At 31.5% G+C, this 17,145-nt stretch overlaps 1 protein-coding gene across 2 annotated transcripts in view; it reads left to right on the plus strand.

The window, feature by feature from the left end:
- ADK (adenosine kinase) overlaps window positions 1-17,145 on the plus strand; it is a 414,549-nt gene that overhangs the window by 195,813 nt on the left and 201,591 nt on the right. For both annotated transcript variants that reach the window (XM_010963146.3, XM_045522789.2), the window contains exons 5-6: window positions 2,960-3,132; window positions 6,159-6,267. In XM_010963146.3, the coding sequence (XP_010961448.1) occupies window positions 2,960-3,132; window positions 6,159-6,267 (282 nt within the window). The remainder of the gene's footprint in view (window positions 1-2,959; window positions 3,133-6,158; window positions 6,268-17,145) is intronic.

Genomic DNA, 17,145 nt, shown 5'->3' on the forward strand with positions numbered 1-17,145 from the left:
CTGATGTTTCCAATTATTTTGACGGCATATTAAGTTATTTAAGTAATCATACTAAAATTTGCTATTGACTTTGTCTCTTTGTTATTTACTACATTAAGCAGACATGGCTAATCATTTAACCATGCTTCTACATGAACAAAAAAGTAAATTATAGAGCAACACACAGATATTTTCTGCTGTTGAATTTACACTTTCCCTAAGTGTGTTTTAAAGAATTTAAAATCTGTTGTGTGGTTATTGATGCATTTTAAGGTATCAACTACTTCATGTGTTTTACTCATTTTAATAAACTGACTGATAATATCAAAGACAGAGTTCATTTTAAATTATTATTATTTTTAAATGGAGTGATTTAGTTACAATATCTTTGGCCCACCCTTTAATTTTGAAATTTTTCTAATTACAGAAAAGCTAGTAAAATGAACTCCTCTATACCTGTCATCTAGACCTATCAATTGTTAACATTTCAACATTTGTTTTCTCTTTCTTTGTATAAATAAAGATAAGTGTGATATCCAAATAGGGGCTAAATACTTCAAAATGGTTCAGGAAAGTATATTTATATAGTACTATTTTCTGATTTATAATTGATATTGCAGTTTCAGCAGTTGTTCTAATAGTGTCTTTTGTAGTTGATTTTATTCTCAATCCAGGATCCAGTAAGGATAACACATTACATGTATTTGTCATATTTCTCTAATTTAGTTTGATCTATAGAAGTTCATCCTCCCGCTTTTCTTTTTTCTTTTCTTTTTCTTTTTTTTTTTTTTTTTTTTTTTCTTTGATTAGAGTGGGGGGATTGTCTTTCTAGGCTTTTCCTTCTGTTAAGAATCCAAACCAGTTGCTTCTAAAATGTGCCATTGTTGGTCTGGATTTATCTGATTGTGTCCTTATGATTAGATTCAGGTTAAACATTTTTGGTAAAAATAATAGATAAGTGATATTGTGTATTTCTCGTATCACAGCAGGGGGCATATAATGTTAGTTTCTTGCCTTATTGATGATGCTAAGTTAAATCATTTGGTTAAGATGGTATATCTTAGATTCATTGCTTGAAACTTTCTTTCCTTACCCTATCCATATTTGTATTTCACTTCTACAGTGTAAGCCTTGTTCCCAACAACAAAAACAACAACTTTATGTTCATTTGCTCTATCGTACAATACACACAATATAATATTACCAACTAAACCTACTATGGAAGGATGTTTTTGTTTTTGTTCCTCATATTAGTATATGGAAAAGTTATAGTATGTTTTAAAAGTTATTTACATTTTTTTGTGTGATTATGTTGCAATCTGATGTTTTCTTTGATTTCTTTATAATTTTTTCTGATTGAATTTGAAATTCAAGTTGAGTTTAATTTCATTTTCAAAAATATAAAATGTTTGTATTTCAGAAGTCAAATTTTATGTGAAATGGTTCAGAGAAGTCTTTCATCTGTTTCTGTTCCTCTACTCCATTCCCTCCCACCCTCTTTGAAAACCTTTTTTTCTTCAAAGCTCGTAGTTTATTCTTCCTTTGTTTCTTTTTACAAAATAAGCAAAATAAACTTAAAGTTATGTCTAAATTCTCAAAGAATATGTTTGTATACTAAAAGGATATATATGTTCTTAATTCTTATTCTTTCTTAAAGTATACACACACACTTTTGCTCTTTTTCTTTTAATTTCACAAAAATATCCTGGCAATTACTCCACACAACTTTCCTTATTTTTTTTTTTAATAGTTGTTGTATTCCATAGAGTGGATTTATCATATGTTCTTCAACCAGTCTTCTATGGATGGACATTAAGGTTGTTTCCAACATTTTGCCGTTAGTAATAATGTCTCAAAGAATACTTACACATAGATTGTTTTGTATTTGTAGACATGTCTCTTCAGGATAGATTCCTAGAAGTAGGATTGGATTGCTAGATCCAGACAGTTATTATATCTGTATCTTACAGTTTTCTCTTTGTTACTTTCTTACTTTTCCTCATCCCTTTAACTCTTGAATACACATGCATTTCTTTTATGCTCCAAATATTTGGGAATATGGTAAAATTTTGATGTCTTTTGACTTTGTATATTGAATATTTTGCGAAGTATAAGTGTTAGAAACAAAATAGTTGGTGACGTTACAATAACTAATACATGTATTAGAAACCTCTGGAATTTTTGAAAGATACTTGATACTAATTATGAAAGATATTTCATATCAGTGAAAAGTATACATTTTAAAAGAAATCCACTGTCATTGATTTATAACAAAGAAAGTAAAGTTTATGAAACTAATGAAAAGATGAAATATTAGAATTTTTAACACTGTATTTCTGAATTTTTAAAACAGCTTATGTTTGAACATAGTTAAGTCTTATGCATTACAAGTATGACAATAATAGTGACAATGACAGGTAATATATATGATTTACTGTGTGCCAGGTACTTAGCCCAGCAATGCATATACATTAACCTAAATTGCTTTATTTAATCCCAATGGCCTTATGAGGTGTATTTATAATTATTTGCCTCATTTACAGATGAGGAAAATGAGGCATAGAAATGTTAAGTGACATCCTCTGACTCATGCAGCCAATTATTGGCAGAGGCAAGATTTGAATCCACACAGTATTCAATATAAATTCTTGGCTTTTAATGACAGTGCTTTATTACTTCCCTTGGACTCAGTATTATTTTTCTATATCAAGCCAGTATTGACCTGAGGTTTATATGACTTTAGATACTGAGTTCTTAACCGCTGTGTTCTTTTTCTCCCCCTGAAAGCAGTATAATAAGATTTTATGTGGTTGTTATATCAAATTTGTAATCATAAGTGGTGATACAGGACTGGAATTCCATTCATAACAGCCACTATTGCTAACAAAGCAACCCTTTTATGCCACCATCCATGGCAGAATACAGAACTGTGTATTCTATTTTTCTGACCCGTTAAAATTACTTATGTTCTGTTCTTCAGTGGATGATTCAGCAGCCACATAAAGCAGCAACATTTTTTGGATGCATTGGGATAGATAAATTTGGGGAGATCCTGAAGAAAAAAGCTGCCGAAGCCCATGTGGATGCTCATTACTATGAGCAGAATGAGCAGCCGACGGGAACGTGTGCTGCGTGCATCACTGGTGGCAACAGGTCAGTGTCATTTCAAAGGAAGCACTGCACTAACTGACTGTTTAACCACTGGTAAAATCTGAGTTCAAATCTGAATTTGGAATTTGAACCTCACGTTTATACTTAATTTTAATGTTTAATAAACTCTTCTTTCTTATATCATTTTTTCCTTTAAATAAATTTTTTAACTTTCCTGAACCTGCTGTTGTCTTCATGAGGCTTAATGAAATGAAATTTTTGAGATGATCTAGTCCAGTCTCTACTTTTTATCATTAGGATCAGAAAAGGAAAACATTTTTTTCAATGTTTTGTAGCTAGGTTCTTGCCGAACTGGCATTAGAAAGAATGCTCTTTTCACCTTATCCTGGGATTGGAATATTAAAACACATATATATACAAATACTACATTACATCCAGTCTCATGTGAAGTAGGTCATCTAAAGCATTTCTGCCAAATAGTCATCTGTCCATATTAAACAAATTCAGTCATGGGTAGTGTACCACTCAAAAAAAACAACCCATCACATTTCTATACAACCTTGCTTATTAAAATATTTCATTTATTTCTTACCGTATTATTTAATTTTGGCGGTGGGGGAGGTAATTAGGTTTATTTTTATTTTTTTGGAGGAGGTACTAGTGCATGCTATACATATGCTCTACCGCTTGAGCTATAACTTCCCCGCAACTTTGCTTATTAGAACATTTTTCTTTCTGTGAACTTGTCCCTCAGAGCCTTCCATGCATTGGCTGTATCTGTACCTTTTGCAGCTATGTGGAGGTATATCTTCAGTACATTCATACATTGCTTCATTATTATATAGCATCATTATTTCCATATTCTGATCAGCACAAGCTTTTTTCTCCTTTGGAAAGGACAAAAAAATAATTTTCCCAGTTACTATATTGTTAGAATAACCAAAGATGATCTCTTTTTATTTTTTAAGTATATATTTTATTTTATTTATTTTGGGGGGGTAAATTAGGTTTACTGATTTATTTTATTTTTAGAGAAGGTACTGGGAATTGAACTCAGAACCTGTGTATGCTAAGCATGCACTCTATCACTTGAGCTATACCTTTCCCCTGATCTTTTTTTAAATAGTGATGCACTAGGTACTTTCCATTCCTTAAAGCTGGAAATATTGGCTGTCCTCCCCCATTCCCTATCTCCCATTCTTTCCCTCCTTTCTTATTTGCCTCTTTGTCTTCTTTTCTTTATTTTCTCCTTTATCTCTTCTCCCTTTGCTTCATTCCCCCTCTTTACCTCTTTCACTTTTGCTCACTCTTTGACCTTGCAAATGTATGTTAAAGACCTGACACTATTCTGGACAGGCGTCATTATATAACTAAAATATAACTTTCAAAAATAATTAGGATTCCAAAGCCATTTTAAAAACTTTTTTGAGTGTTGGAGTACTTTATGATTTTAAGGTTTTAATAAAGAAAAGCACCCGTTGTTCAAACGTTGAGATATACTTATTTAGAACCTTTCCCCTTTTCAGTTTTTCTAAAAAGCAACTTTAGTAGACAGATACAGAGTTTTCCCATTAGTGAGAAATGGGTCGACTTTTCCCTCTGATACCACTCAGGCTACAATAAAATTGCTTAATTGTTTTTGTATGCTAAATTGCTGTTTTTAAAAGTTATAATAATATTAGGATCCTGGATGTCAACAGCTTAATTTATATACTCCTGTTATGGTTGTGGGAATCAGTATTATTTAGGTGATACTGGAAGTGAGAACTTGGGGGAAACCCTCACTATTTAACTCATTGTCTAAATTGTGGGATCTAATATATTTGGATAAATTGTTTTAAATAGGGTTAGGAACTCTTCCAAACTCTGAACCAGATACACTTGGATAGTAGGAACACCAGTATTTTTCTTTTGGAGGAACTATTTAGTTTCCTGTCAAAGAGTAGTTTTATTATCAAAGTAAAGTTTAGTAACTTGTGCCAGAAGTGTTTGCTTTTATTTAGTAATCATTTTGTCAGAATTTTGCTGAAGTCATGGTTAGTAAAATTTTAAAAATAAATTAGAATTAATTATTCTTAAATTTGTAACTTAAGTTATTTTGCATATGCATATATTGATGCATATTACTCTTAGTTTCATTAATTTTTAATTGAACATAAACAGAATGTATCCTTCAGTTAGTCACTTGGCATATGGTTGGGTAGAAATATGTTTTGGAAGAGAATTGATTTTTTTACTTAACCCCAACTATTAGCATTGGATTACAAAAAGTGAAAAATGGACAGTTTTTTTTCCCTAATTTCTGTGTCAGTGAGGAGGAAAAGTATTTTTATTTATTTGTCTGTAATGTAAATAATTATTTTATTACATTTAATTGATGGGCAATAATAAAAAGTTCCATGTGGCACTTGTAGCAAGATTTTATGTACAATATTCTGCTTAGATTTTTCAGCTGCAAAGCTGGACCAACACAGGGAGTTTTCAACTATAAAAAGTAATTTTAATTTATTCTAGTTCTTAAAATGCAATGGTTTGCAAATTAATTCCTCATAGTAAATATGGTCTACATTTATATGTGTGTTTTGCAAAATTAATCCCATACTTGGCTTTTAAAATATTGTATTAAATAATCAGTGTATAATTTGTTGGTACTTAAAAACTGAAGTTTTTAGTTGTGTACATATATATTTTGTGTGTGCATATGTGTATAACGATGTAGTAGCTTTATTTCTTAACTGCATTTTGAACTATTAAAGTGTACAAAGTAGATAATCTTATCATTTTAGTATGACAAGAAAGCTTAAATACCAGTTTCTCACAATGCCAGATGGTATTTAGAGCAAAGATGAATGTCTCTGTTTATCTCAAAGGCAACAGAGAAGTTTCAAAAAGTTTTCAAAACAAATTAATTTTATTTACATTTATTAAAATCAGTATACAGCAGTGTGAAGAATTAAGAATTAAAATGTAAAGCAAAACTTGTGAAAATGTTAACTGTATAGTTACATGACAGGTTTGACTATAGTATATACATAAAACCTACTTACTTTTTCTTTTTGTTGTTTTAGATCCCTTGTAGCTAATCTTGCTGCTGCCAATTGTTACAAAAAAGAAAAACATCTTGATATGGAGAAAAACTGGATGTTGGTAGAAAAAGCAAGAGTTTATTACATAGCAGTAAGTATTTACCTAATTCAAGTTTCTGGTACACATTTACACTCTAAATTATAGTTGTTAGCTGATGTATGTTTAAAAATAATTGTCTTTTACTAATCCTGTAAATTATTTACCCATCTCAAAGCATATGCTAGGTTCATGATTACAATTACAGAACAGAAATATAGTCATTCTATGGTAACATAATTTGCATTTTTTACCTTCAAATATACCTCTTTTTGGATACATTATACATAGATGTTTTTTAACCCAAGTAACAAATTCTGTATTAAATCAAATCTTAAGATCTTGTGAAGTAATTCTGGAAATTTACATTTTATATTTTTAGGCTACTTGTGAATGATGCATGCATTGTGTGGGGAAATATTAGTAGTATAAATATTCACTGCAAACACTTTGAGCTTATTTGCCTAAAAAATATTAATTACTATTTATTCCATAGTAATTACTATGATACCTTCTAATTTAATATTTCAGAAACATTGATTGTGACAAATCTTTTAAATCTCAGAATAAGGGCAGCATGTAATTTGAATTATTAAATCTTCTGACATAAAAATAACTGGTTAAGAATTCATTTCTAAAATAAGACTATACTAAGAATTTCTCCAGAATTAATCACCCCATGAATACTTTGTTTTTATTTAATATGAGTTAAATGTGGCTGATCACAAATAAGTAGATACCTATGAAAAATTAAAAGCACTTCATATGCATATAATGTATGGTTTTGATATAACAGCTGCTGCCATTTACTACCTGAGCTGTGAAACAGCTGGTAAGATGTGTAAAAAATTGATTATCCAGTAGGAGCATGTTTATTGAAAATATAATTATTTCTTTCAGTCTAGTGTTAATGTCTCCTACAGCATGTTTATGTGCACTGCTGTAGGCTTTACAAGGTTGTTATTGATTCCTGTGTATAGCAAATCCTACCTCTTTATAACTGTCAAGGAAATGCTTACATTGAGAAGATTATATAGAGGAAAGTCACCTCTTCTGACAGTATGTGAGAAAAACATTTCAAAATGTTTAAATTTTCTCTCTTGATTATCTTCTGCTCTATTTTATTTCACAAAATGGTCTCATTTTATCATAATGTCTTGGTAGCATGTTTTTGTAGTGTGACTTTTTAGGAGAGTTTATGTACTATCTCAAATCATCTTACATTTGAAAATTCGACTTTCAAAGAGCACATGGTTTAAAGTTGAGTGTTAATTATGTTTACTGACTGAAATATGACAATATATTATGATAGAAAAATATTTTTATCCTGACAATTACAGTTCCCTGCATGTCAGTATATCGTATTTGGACCCCAAATTATGAGCTAACTTGGAAAAAACTCACTGAACAATTATGTACATGTAACACATCTAGCCAAGTTTGCATGAATGGAATTTTTATAGCAGTATAGACCCAACTTGCAACCAACTCATAGCTTTAACCATTATGTAACTGTAACACATCTAGCCAACTGTGGCTAAGTGGAATTTTTATAGTAGTATTAACTATTTATTCAAGTGCAGTTTTGTATAAAGTGTAGAGTGATCAGTCTTGGTCAAACTAATAAACAAAATGAATTGCTTTTGAGACTTGTGTAGTATATTTAGGCAGAGGCATATATCATAATGGATTCCACTTGGTATCTCTGATGTTAGCTATTAGCTCTTAGTTTCTATTTTAGTAATTTAATAAAATAGTGCTCTTTCACATTGCCAGTCAATTTATAGTTTGTTTAGAGTTTGGCTATTTTAAAATAGTTCTAAAAATAGTAGACTCATAGTGGATAGCTGGGATGCTGTATATTCTAGTAAATATTCAATAAATACTTATTTTGCTAACAACTAAGGGCATAATTCTTGTTCATTAAAACCTGTGAAATCTCTTCTGAAATGCAATGATACTTCCACAGACATTTGGCAGGTCTTTTAAATCTTTTATACCCTTTGACCTCAGAGCATTCAATCTAGTCTTTTCTTAGTAAGAAAACTACAAGTTTAGATTGAGTAGATATATGTATATATCTGTACTGACTTCGACAGATCAGGTGGGCTTCTCTATACTCAGGTTCTATAGGGTTAGCAGTCATCCCACATCATCATTATAAACTTTGGAGGTTCAAAAAGCTGATACTGTGAGAGCTGTTTAATTACAACAGGTTCTTGATCTAAAGAAGCAACTCAGTGTAAATAGCACATTTCCCTAAGTAAGATACCTGCATTACATAAAATAAACTAGATCTACATACTCAACTCTTCTTCTTCTCCCTATTCTATAAATTAATAGTGGTCTTGCGTATTAAGAAAATTCAGAACCTTCACCATTTTCTCTGTCGCATAGTGCACTGAACTTGCAGTTCACAGAAAAAAACTTTCCTGATTAAAAAACAGAAATGGAGTATATGTATACCAGTATTCTCTTTTGGTTTAAATGAAGTGTTGACATCTTTTTTACCTTCATGGCAGGTGTCCCACTTATGGCACATAAAGTCAGTTTTTCCATGTTTAACGCAAACTCTTTGTTAGAAGGTATTTGGGGATTTCTGGCTATGTTACTAGCTAATTACATTTTGAAAACATGATTCTCACTTGCTCTTTACCTTCTTAGCATCAGATTAGCATATGACTGTTTCTTCTCTTATGAGAAATATTTCCTACAGTAGCCCTCTAAGACTATGATATTTAGGAAGAGTTTGTGAAAAAGATTAGGAAATTGGAGTCATTAATTTTCTAAACCATGTATTTCTTTTTAAAGCAATATTAATATGCTATGAAAATGAGAAAATTAGCACTGAGTTTCTTCCTGCTTCTTGATTTTTTGTAGTTACTTTTATTTTTATATTTACAGTGTTTAAACATTTGCATTTTGTTCTATTAACTGTAATTCTTACAGGCTTAATTCTGTGTTTAAATGAGCTAAATGCTTACCATCAATTACTTTACTCCATTTCCCCCATTCCTTTATTGTTTATTTTGATTTTCCTTCAAGTGGCTGCTTTTTGCCATTAAACATTTTCTCCCTGATAAAAGACTCAAAACCCCTCTTTTCTTGAGCTTTTATTTATTTCCTATTGCTTTTATATGTAAATAGCAACTTGTTTGGTGTAATGTTTTGTGAAACAAAGTGCTTTGTGGACATTGCTTTATTGTTTCCTTGTGCTTTTTATGGGAAATATAAGATCAGGTTGATTTTTATTTCTGTTCTTTACTATTTCCTTTTTTCCTGTTTACTTTGGATTTCATTGGCTCCTCTTGCCCTCCTCCTCTTCCTTCATCTACCTCCCCACCCCCCACCTTTGCTTTATTTCCTAAAGTGGAAGAATAATTCATTGATCTGAGACTTTTCTCTTCTACTATAAATGTTTAATGCTGTAAAATTCTTTCTAAGCATTCATTTGACTGTCTCCCACAAATTTTGATGTCATGTTTTCATTTTCATTCATTTAGCAATACTTTCTACCTTCTCTTCTGCTTTCTTATTTGACTCATGGGTTGTTTAGAAGTGTATTGTTTATTTCCTAAATATGAGCATTTCTCAGAAATCTCCCTCCCACTACTATTATGGATTTGTATACTCCTCCTTGCAAATCTGTCTAATTTTTCTTCATGTATTTTCAAACTCTGCTATTAGGTGCATAAATGTGTAGGGTTGATTATTTGACCCAATTATCATTTTGAAATATTTATCTCTGATAATATACTTTGTCCCCAAATCTATTCTGATATTAATATAACCAATCTAACTCTCTTTTGACTGTTGACATTATGGTATATCCTTTTTCACCCTTTTATTTATAACCTATTTGTGTCTTTATTTTTAAAGTGCATCTCTTGTAGACAACATACTATTGGGTCTTATTTTTTATCCACCCTGATACTGTTTATCTTTTGATTAGAATGTTTATGCCATTCCCAATAAAATAATTACTGATATGGTTAGGTTTGAGTTTATCATCTTGGTATTTGTCCTATCTGTTCACTGTTTTCTCTTTCCTCCCTTTTTTAAGGGGTTAATCCAGTATTTCTTTCCTCCATTGTTGATTTAATCTCTCTAACTGTTTGATGTTATTTTAGCAGTTGTGTCAGGGTTTATAGAATACATCTTTAAAACATCGTGACCTGCCTTCAAATAACACATTATGACATCACAAGTAGTATAAGAATCTTACAATACCATACTTCAGTTTCACCTCTCATAGTCTTTATGCTGTCATGTAACACATTTTGAAAGTTTTGTGTTTATTTTTAAAACACCTTTGTTAATATATAATTCACACACCATACAAGAGACACATTTTACTTTTATATGTTATAAGCACTGTAACATTATTTTTATTTAAACCTCAAATACCTTTTAAAGAGATTTAAATAGTAAAGAAACATGTATCTACTCATTTAATTACCATTTCCAGTGCTCTTCATTTCTTTTGCTTAGAATGAGATTTCCATCTGGTGTCATTTTCCTTCTGTCTGAAGAGCATTTTTTGGCTTTTATGTGTTTGGGTCTGTTGGTGATAAATTCTTTCAACTTTTGTATTTTTAAAAACATGTTTATTTCACCTTTGTTTTAAAAGAGATTTTTGCCACGTATGTAATTCTAAGTTGACTGTGTTTTAGTATTTAAAAAATGCTCTACTGTCTGACATCCTTACTCTTGATCCTCTGGCATGCCACACACCGCCAACCCTGGCTGCTGTTAAGATTTCCTGTTTATTACTGGTTTTGATCAGTTTGGTTGTATTGTACCCTAGTGTGTTCTTTTGCATGTTTCTTGTGCTTCGGGTTTCACTTCTTAGAGCTATGGGTTTATGGTTTTTAATATGTTTGGAATATTTTCAGTTATTATTTCTTTAATTATGTTTTCTACCTCAACCTCCATCTCCTTTTGAGTTTCAAATTACTCATATATTAGGTCACGTGAAGTTGTCTCAAAGCTCAGTGATGCCACCTGTTTTTCATTTTTGTGGATTCTTTTTTCTCTCTCTTTCATTTTGGATAGTTTCTTTTGCTTTACCGTCTAGTCACTGATATTTTCTTCTGTAATAGCTGAATTGTCGTTAATCCCATCCAGTGGGTTTTTTCTTTTTTCATCTCATTTGTTGTTTTCATATCTAAATAAGATTGATTTGGTTCTTTGACCTCTTCTTTATCTCATTTTAACTTTTGGACATATAAAATACAGTTGAAAGAACTGTTTAAATGTCTTTCTTTGTTATTTTTAACACTGTGTCAATCCCGGGTGATTTTGAGTAGTTAATTATCCTCCTGATTAAGGGTTGTGTTTTCCTGCCTCATTGTAAGCCTAGTAATTATTGACTATCAAGCATTGTGAATTTCACCTTTTTAGATGTAGAATACTTTTGTATTACTATTAATCTTCTTGAGGTTTATTTTGGGATGCAGTAACGTTACTTGGGGTAGGTTTAATCCTTTGGGGTCTTACTGTTATTTTTTGTTAGGTGAGTCCAGAATAGTGCTCGTTCAATGGTAGTGGTTCTTAAACAGGGGCAATTGTGTGTGCGCCTTAAGTATTATTCCCTCTTATCCTTTTCCTTCTAATACTTTTAGATCATTCTTTTCTAGGCTCTGATCTGGTGAATGTTCAAGGGTAACTAACCCACTGCAGATTTCCAGTGTTCTCTGTAAAGCATTCTTTTCTCTGGTATTCTGGCCTCTGAACTGATAGCTACTCTGATCTTCGTAGACTCCCAGCTCTATCACCTCAACTCAGGCTCTGCTCCAGTTCCTGCCTCTTGTCCTTTATGGTGAGAACTCTCTCAAGGCAGTAGGCTGATTCATCTTACGGCTCACCTAGATTGTTTCCCACCTCTGAAAAATCTCTATTTCTCATCATTGACATCCACTTCTTAAAAACCATTGTTTCATGCATTGTTTCTGGTTTTGTTTGTTTGTTTTTGTTGTTGTTTCAGACTGGAGGATAAATACAATCCCTGGTTCTTCTGCCTTACCATTGTGTCTTGAAAGGAAATCTGTTGTCATTGTTCCTTCTTATCTTTTTTTCTTTTTAGCTGCTTTTAAGATTTCTCTTTATCACTGTTTTGAAGCAATTTTATTATGATGTACCTTGGTATAGGTTTCTTGATGTTTCTTAAGATTGAGGTTTGCTGAGTTTGGACATTTTTCTGTAAATAAAATTTCTCTCCCTAACCCTATTCACTTTTGTAGATTCTAATAAATATTGAGCCACTTGAAGTTGTCCTGTATAGCTCAATGATCTCTTCAATTTTTTTTCTATCTGTCCTTCATTTGTGTAATTAGCATTGCTATGTCTTGAAGTTTACTTATCATTTTTGTTACAACATCTAATCTTCCATTAATCCCATTCACTGTTTTTTTGATCTCAAGACATTATAGGTTTCATCTCTAGAAGTTTGATTTGGGCCTTTTTCATTCCTGACATGCCTACTTCACATACTTATGTTGCCATCTGTCATCTCTAAATTATGGACTATAGTATAATGCCTGTTTTACTATCTTGTCTGCAAATTTTGTCATGTGTTTTTTCTGGTTCTCACCTTGGCATTGGGTTGTTTCCTCATGCATATGTGCTAAAGACTAGATGGGAAAGCCCTACTGATCTCCAGAGTTCTCATTTTGTCCCTCTTTCTTCCAATAGCTCTCACCTATCCAGTATTTTGCCCTTGTATGTGCTAATTACCATGGCTTCCCCAAATGGAGGATACTGGACTCTGTTTAGGTTCTTTCTGCTTGCACTACAGCCTGGAAATTCTCTCTAGGGGGAGATAATATTTTGAATAATTATAGGGATCACTTTATTTCGTCCCTTCTTTGATTATTGTCCAATTTCTCTAAATTGTTTCATGTGTTTTGTCCACTTTTATAGTTGTTCAAGATAGGAGTGTAAATCCATTTCACATTAATCCATGTTGGTTGGAAGTGGAAATCCCCTGATTGGTGTTGTTTTCCCTTTTTTAAATGACTTTTTTTTTTTGCAAGATTTCCTGACTATTTCTTTGAGTTTGAACAGTCTGTTTTTTTTTTTGAACAGTCTTAGGTTGATTCAACCTCAGAAGCTCCCTAAATTATTGTTCTAGATTCTATAAAATTCTCTAGCTTTCACTTTATCTAATCTTTTCAGTGGATCCTTTATAGTGTTTTGGACTTCATTGTGAGTACAGTGGGCTTTTACACAGAAATCTATGCATTATTTCTGAACACTATTTTTAATGAGGAAAAAGTTTCTAATTTTGAAGTACATTGTAAAACACTAATAACCTTGCAAGTTTAGGCTTATTATAGGGAAAATTTTAACCTTTAGAGAACAAATAGATATTTAAGAAATAGGTTTTACAAAAGCTTCTAGTGCCGAGTGACTTATTTTGCATTAACTAAGTTAGCCAATGTGTGTTCTTTTTTACTGGTCGAAGATTAAGCACTATAAATGAAAGAATAATGAATCATAGTTTGTCAATAAGTGCTTGAGAATATGGGACCACTGTTATCTCTTTTCAGCCTAGAATGTTACCATTTTGGGGAATATATTTTTTTGTGAAGGTAAGGTTTTAAGTGTTACTAATAACTTTTGCCTCAAATAAAGGGTGGTATGATTTTGGGTGAGTGGAGAAAACATGCTTTAGATAAGTGTGCAACCTTGGAGGAAAGGAATGGAGTTCACACTTGGTAAGAAATAGGAGGTTTTGTGGATAAAGGACAAGTAGTAATCAGTAAGTATTTGGGTTTTACGTCTCTCACTTTGTGCTGTTTGGGTTTTCTACTAAAATTCTCAATGACTCCATGAGTAAGAATTTATCTTAGTAGAACTGTGCTATAGACTCACTTACAATTAAATATCTTTGTCAGTAATCTGAAAGCAATAACTAAAGTTATTAAAATGAAGTGCTGTGGAAAATTATAAGAAATCTAGTGTACAAGGTCCTATATATTAAATTTTACATATTAAAAATCTTTTCCATGGACATTGAATAACAAATTAGAATGAGTGTATAATGAAATAGTATAATTTTTATAATTTGTTTTTCTTTTAGTAACATTTACTAAAAAAAGATGCTTACAGTAAAACATGATTAGAAGTTTTAAAAGATCATTTTGATTATGTTCAAAATTTAGTATGTGTCATCTGGTGTTCTTAGCTCTGTTGTGAAAAGTTTTGAGAAAGGTTCTAATGAAAATGAGTGTATTTGTCTTGTTTAGATAACCTAGTAGAAATTAGAGTAATATAAAGGAAATCAAAGATAACTATTAATTTGATATATATGTATGAGATTTATACCCCCCCTAATCTGGATAGATGAAGTTAGAAAAGTTTTGCTCACTTATGGACAATTACTTAAATTCATTGCCTTAAACTTTATTAGACTATAGAAAAAAACCTTTTTAATATCTTCTGAAAGCTGTGCTGTTATAATGAATGTAAGTTGGCAAAATACATAAACAAATGGATTTTTTAAAAATTTGAGTTCTTTTGTGAGTAATTGATTTAATAGGTCACAGTTCTTTATAGAACATTTAGATATGAATGAATTCAGGCACTTCTTAGATTTTATTAATCTTTTAATACTTTTCTGAGATTATTAGTTAAGGAATTGGGATGGCTGAACTTTTCGTTTTATCATTGTTGTAAATACAGTTTTTGAGTGCTTATGTATTGGAACTCCCATTATATTAGTCAAATCAAAGTCATCTTTTGGCTTTGTTCCTGCATTTTTTACTTCAGGTTTTGACTATACTATTCTGGACGGCTTCATTGATTTCATTAGGGATTAACTATGAAATTTTAAGCCTTTATTTGAAAATGTCCTATAGGTGACCTTAACTATTGCATTTATAAGTTCAAAAAAATAAAATAAGAAATATACGTTTTTTTTCCTCCTATCTGGATCACTTCATGTTTGTGTATAGTTCTATAATTCCTGACATTTACTATAGTAGTCCTCCTCTTATTCATAGTTTTGCTTTTTTTGCTTTCAGTTACCTGTGGTCAACTTTAGCCTAAAAATGTTAAGTGGAAAATTCCAGAGACAGACAATTTATAAATTTTAGATTGTGCTCCATGCTGAGTAGCGTGATGAAATTCTGTGCTGTCCTACTCCATCCTTTGTCCACGGGTCCACGCTGTATACACTTCCTGGGAAAACACTTTTCTGCCTTTCCAGCACTTACTCAGGAAGGCAAGTTCATATATAAATCCGTATTTGCTATTACGCAATTTCAGACCAGCGCAGGTTTCTCAGCTGTGTAACAGGGCTCCTTTGACTCTGTAGTCACCTTGTAGCCATCTTGGGTTATCAGATCATTTCTTGCAGTATCACAGTGCATGTGTTCCAGTAAACTTTATTTTACTTAATATTGGCCCCAAAGCGCAAGAATAGTGATGCTGGAAAAACAGAATATGCAGGGTTTGACACGATCAGCAGTTTCAGGTAAATGTTGGGGTTCTTGGAACATATTCCCAACAGATAAGGGGACTACTGTGTATGTGAATCTTTGTCATGCAGGAGTTTAGAATTTTGTGTGCCAATTTGACAGCCCTTCAAGTAAAGCTCAAAACTGTGTGGTAAAGACGTCTTTCTTTAACTTGGATAAATATGAGAGAGAGAAAAAGACTGTTAATTGTGTTGCTTCTTGAGTTCAATTTTGAACTTTTAAACATTTCCCGTATGTTATTGATGTTCCGTGAGTTACACAAATGATTACTGTTCTTACTTCTTCCTCATTACAATTTTTGATTTCTGCTAGAAAAATTTTCAAACAAGAATGTGAGTTTTAGAAACTTATTTGTACTAATTTTCAATTTTCTGGAATTTTTTTTTCTGGCATGGTAAATTCTAACAATATCATTTTTTAGATGAATACTTTGTGATTTTTATAGATAAACATTTTCTCCTAGTTGGTAAGTTTACTCCTGTCTTCCTATAGTTTTCTTAAAGTCTTATTTTTAGCAGCTATCAAAAATAAAACTCTTTACTAGGAGTGGGAAAATCTACGGAATATTAAAGTAAGGTAATTTTTAGGTAAACAGAATACTTACTTTGTAAGTAAAAGTAAGTAGTAAGAAAGTATTCGTTAAGGCGCTTTAGGCTCTAAAGATAAAGAGTGAAAGTTTTTGTCTTTTGGACTTCTGGCATTATAATGAAGTCTTGGAATTTTATGTGAGGTTGGAAACCATGCTATGTGCTAATTGCCTTACAAGGCAAGAAAATAAACATATGTATAGCAATTAGTTGTTAAGACTGTAGGCCCTTATAGAGAGCCCCAAATGAATTAACAAACCATCTACTGAAACATTTCCACTTCAGTTTACTTTATTTATATATTTCAGACCAATCAGCAATTGCTTGAGAAAATGTTTACTAAATCTCTTTAATAAACATGATTGAGAGGGAAAATTTATAAACATTATGATGACAGTATACATTTTTATGTGCTAGTTGTCACATCTTTGAAATTGTATGTAAACTGGACATAAATAGTCTAGCATCTGCAGAAGTGTATCTGTTTTCCAACATATTTTACTATATACATTGTAGAATCTTTATAGCTTAATATGATTTAACCCATGTGTTCTGTTGTCTCTGTTATTCTAGGTAAATAAAATTGGATTTAATCTCTTTATAGCAGCTTTGAAATGTTTATATACCATAAAGTTCACCCGTTTAAAGTGACTGTTCAGTGACTGTTAGTACATTTACAGAGTTAGAACATTCACATCACCACAAAAAGAAACTTTGTACCCATTAACAGTTACTCTCCTATGGTCCCTGGATTCAAATGTGTATCCATGTTTCATAATGGTTTCAGTGATATTCAGGTATTATGGCTACAGATGATATAATTGTTCCTAATTTGACAAATAATGAATTCATGTCTTTCTTCT

This window comes from Camelus bactrianus, chromosome 11 (genome assembly GCF_048773025.1).
Source record: "Camelus bactrianus isolate YW-2024 breed Bactrian camel chromosome 11, ASM4877302v1, whole genome shotgun sequence".
Taxonomy (NCBI): Eukaryota; Metazoa; Chordata; class Mammalia; order Artiodactyla; family Camelidae; genus Camelus; species Camelus bactrianus.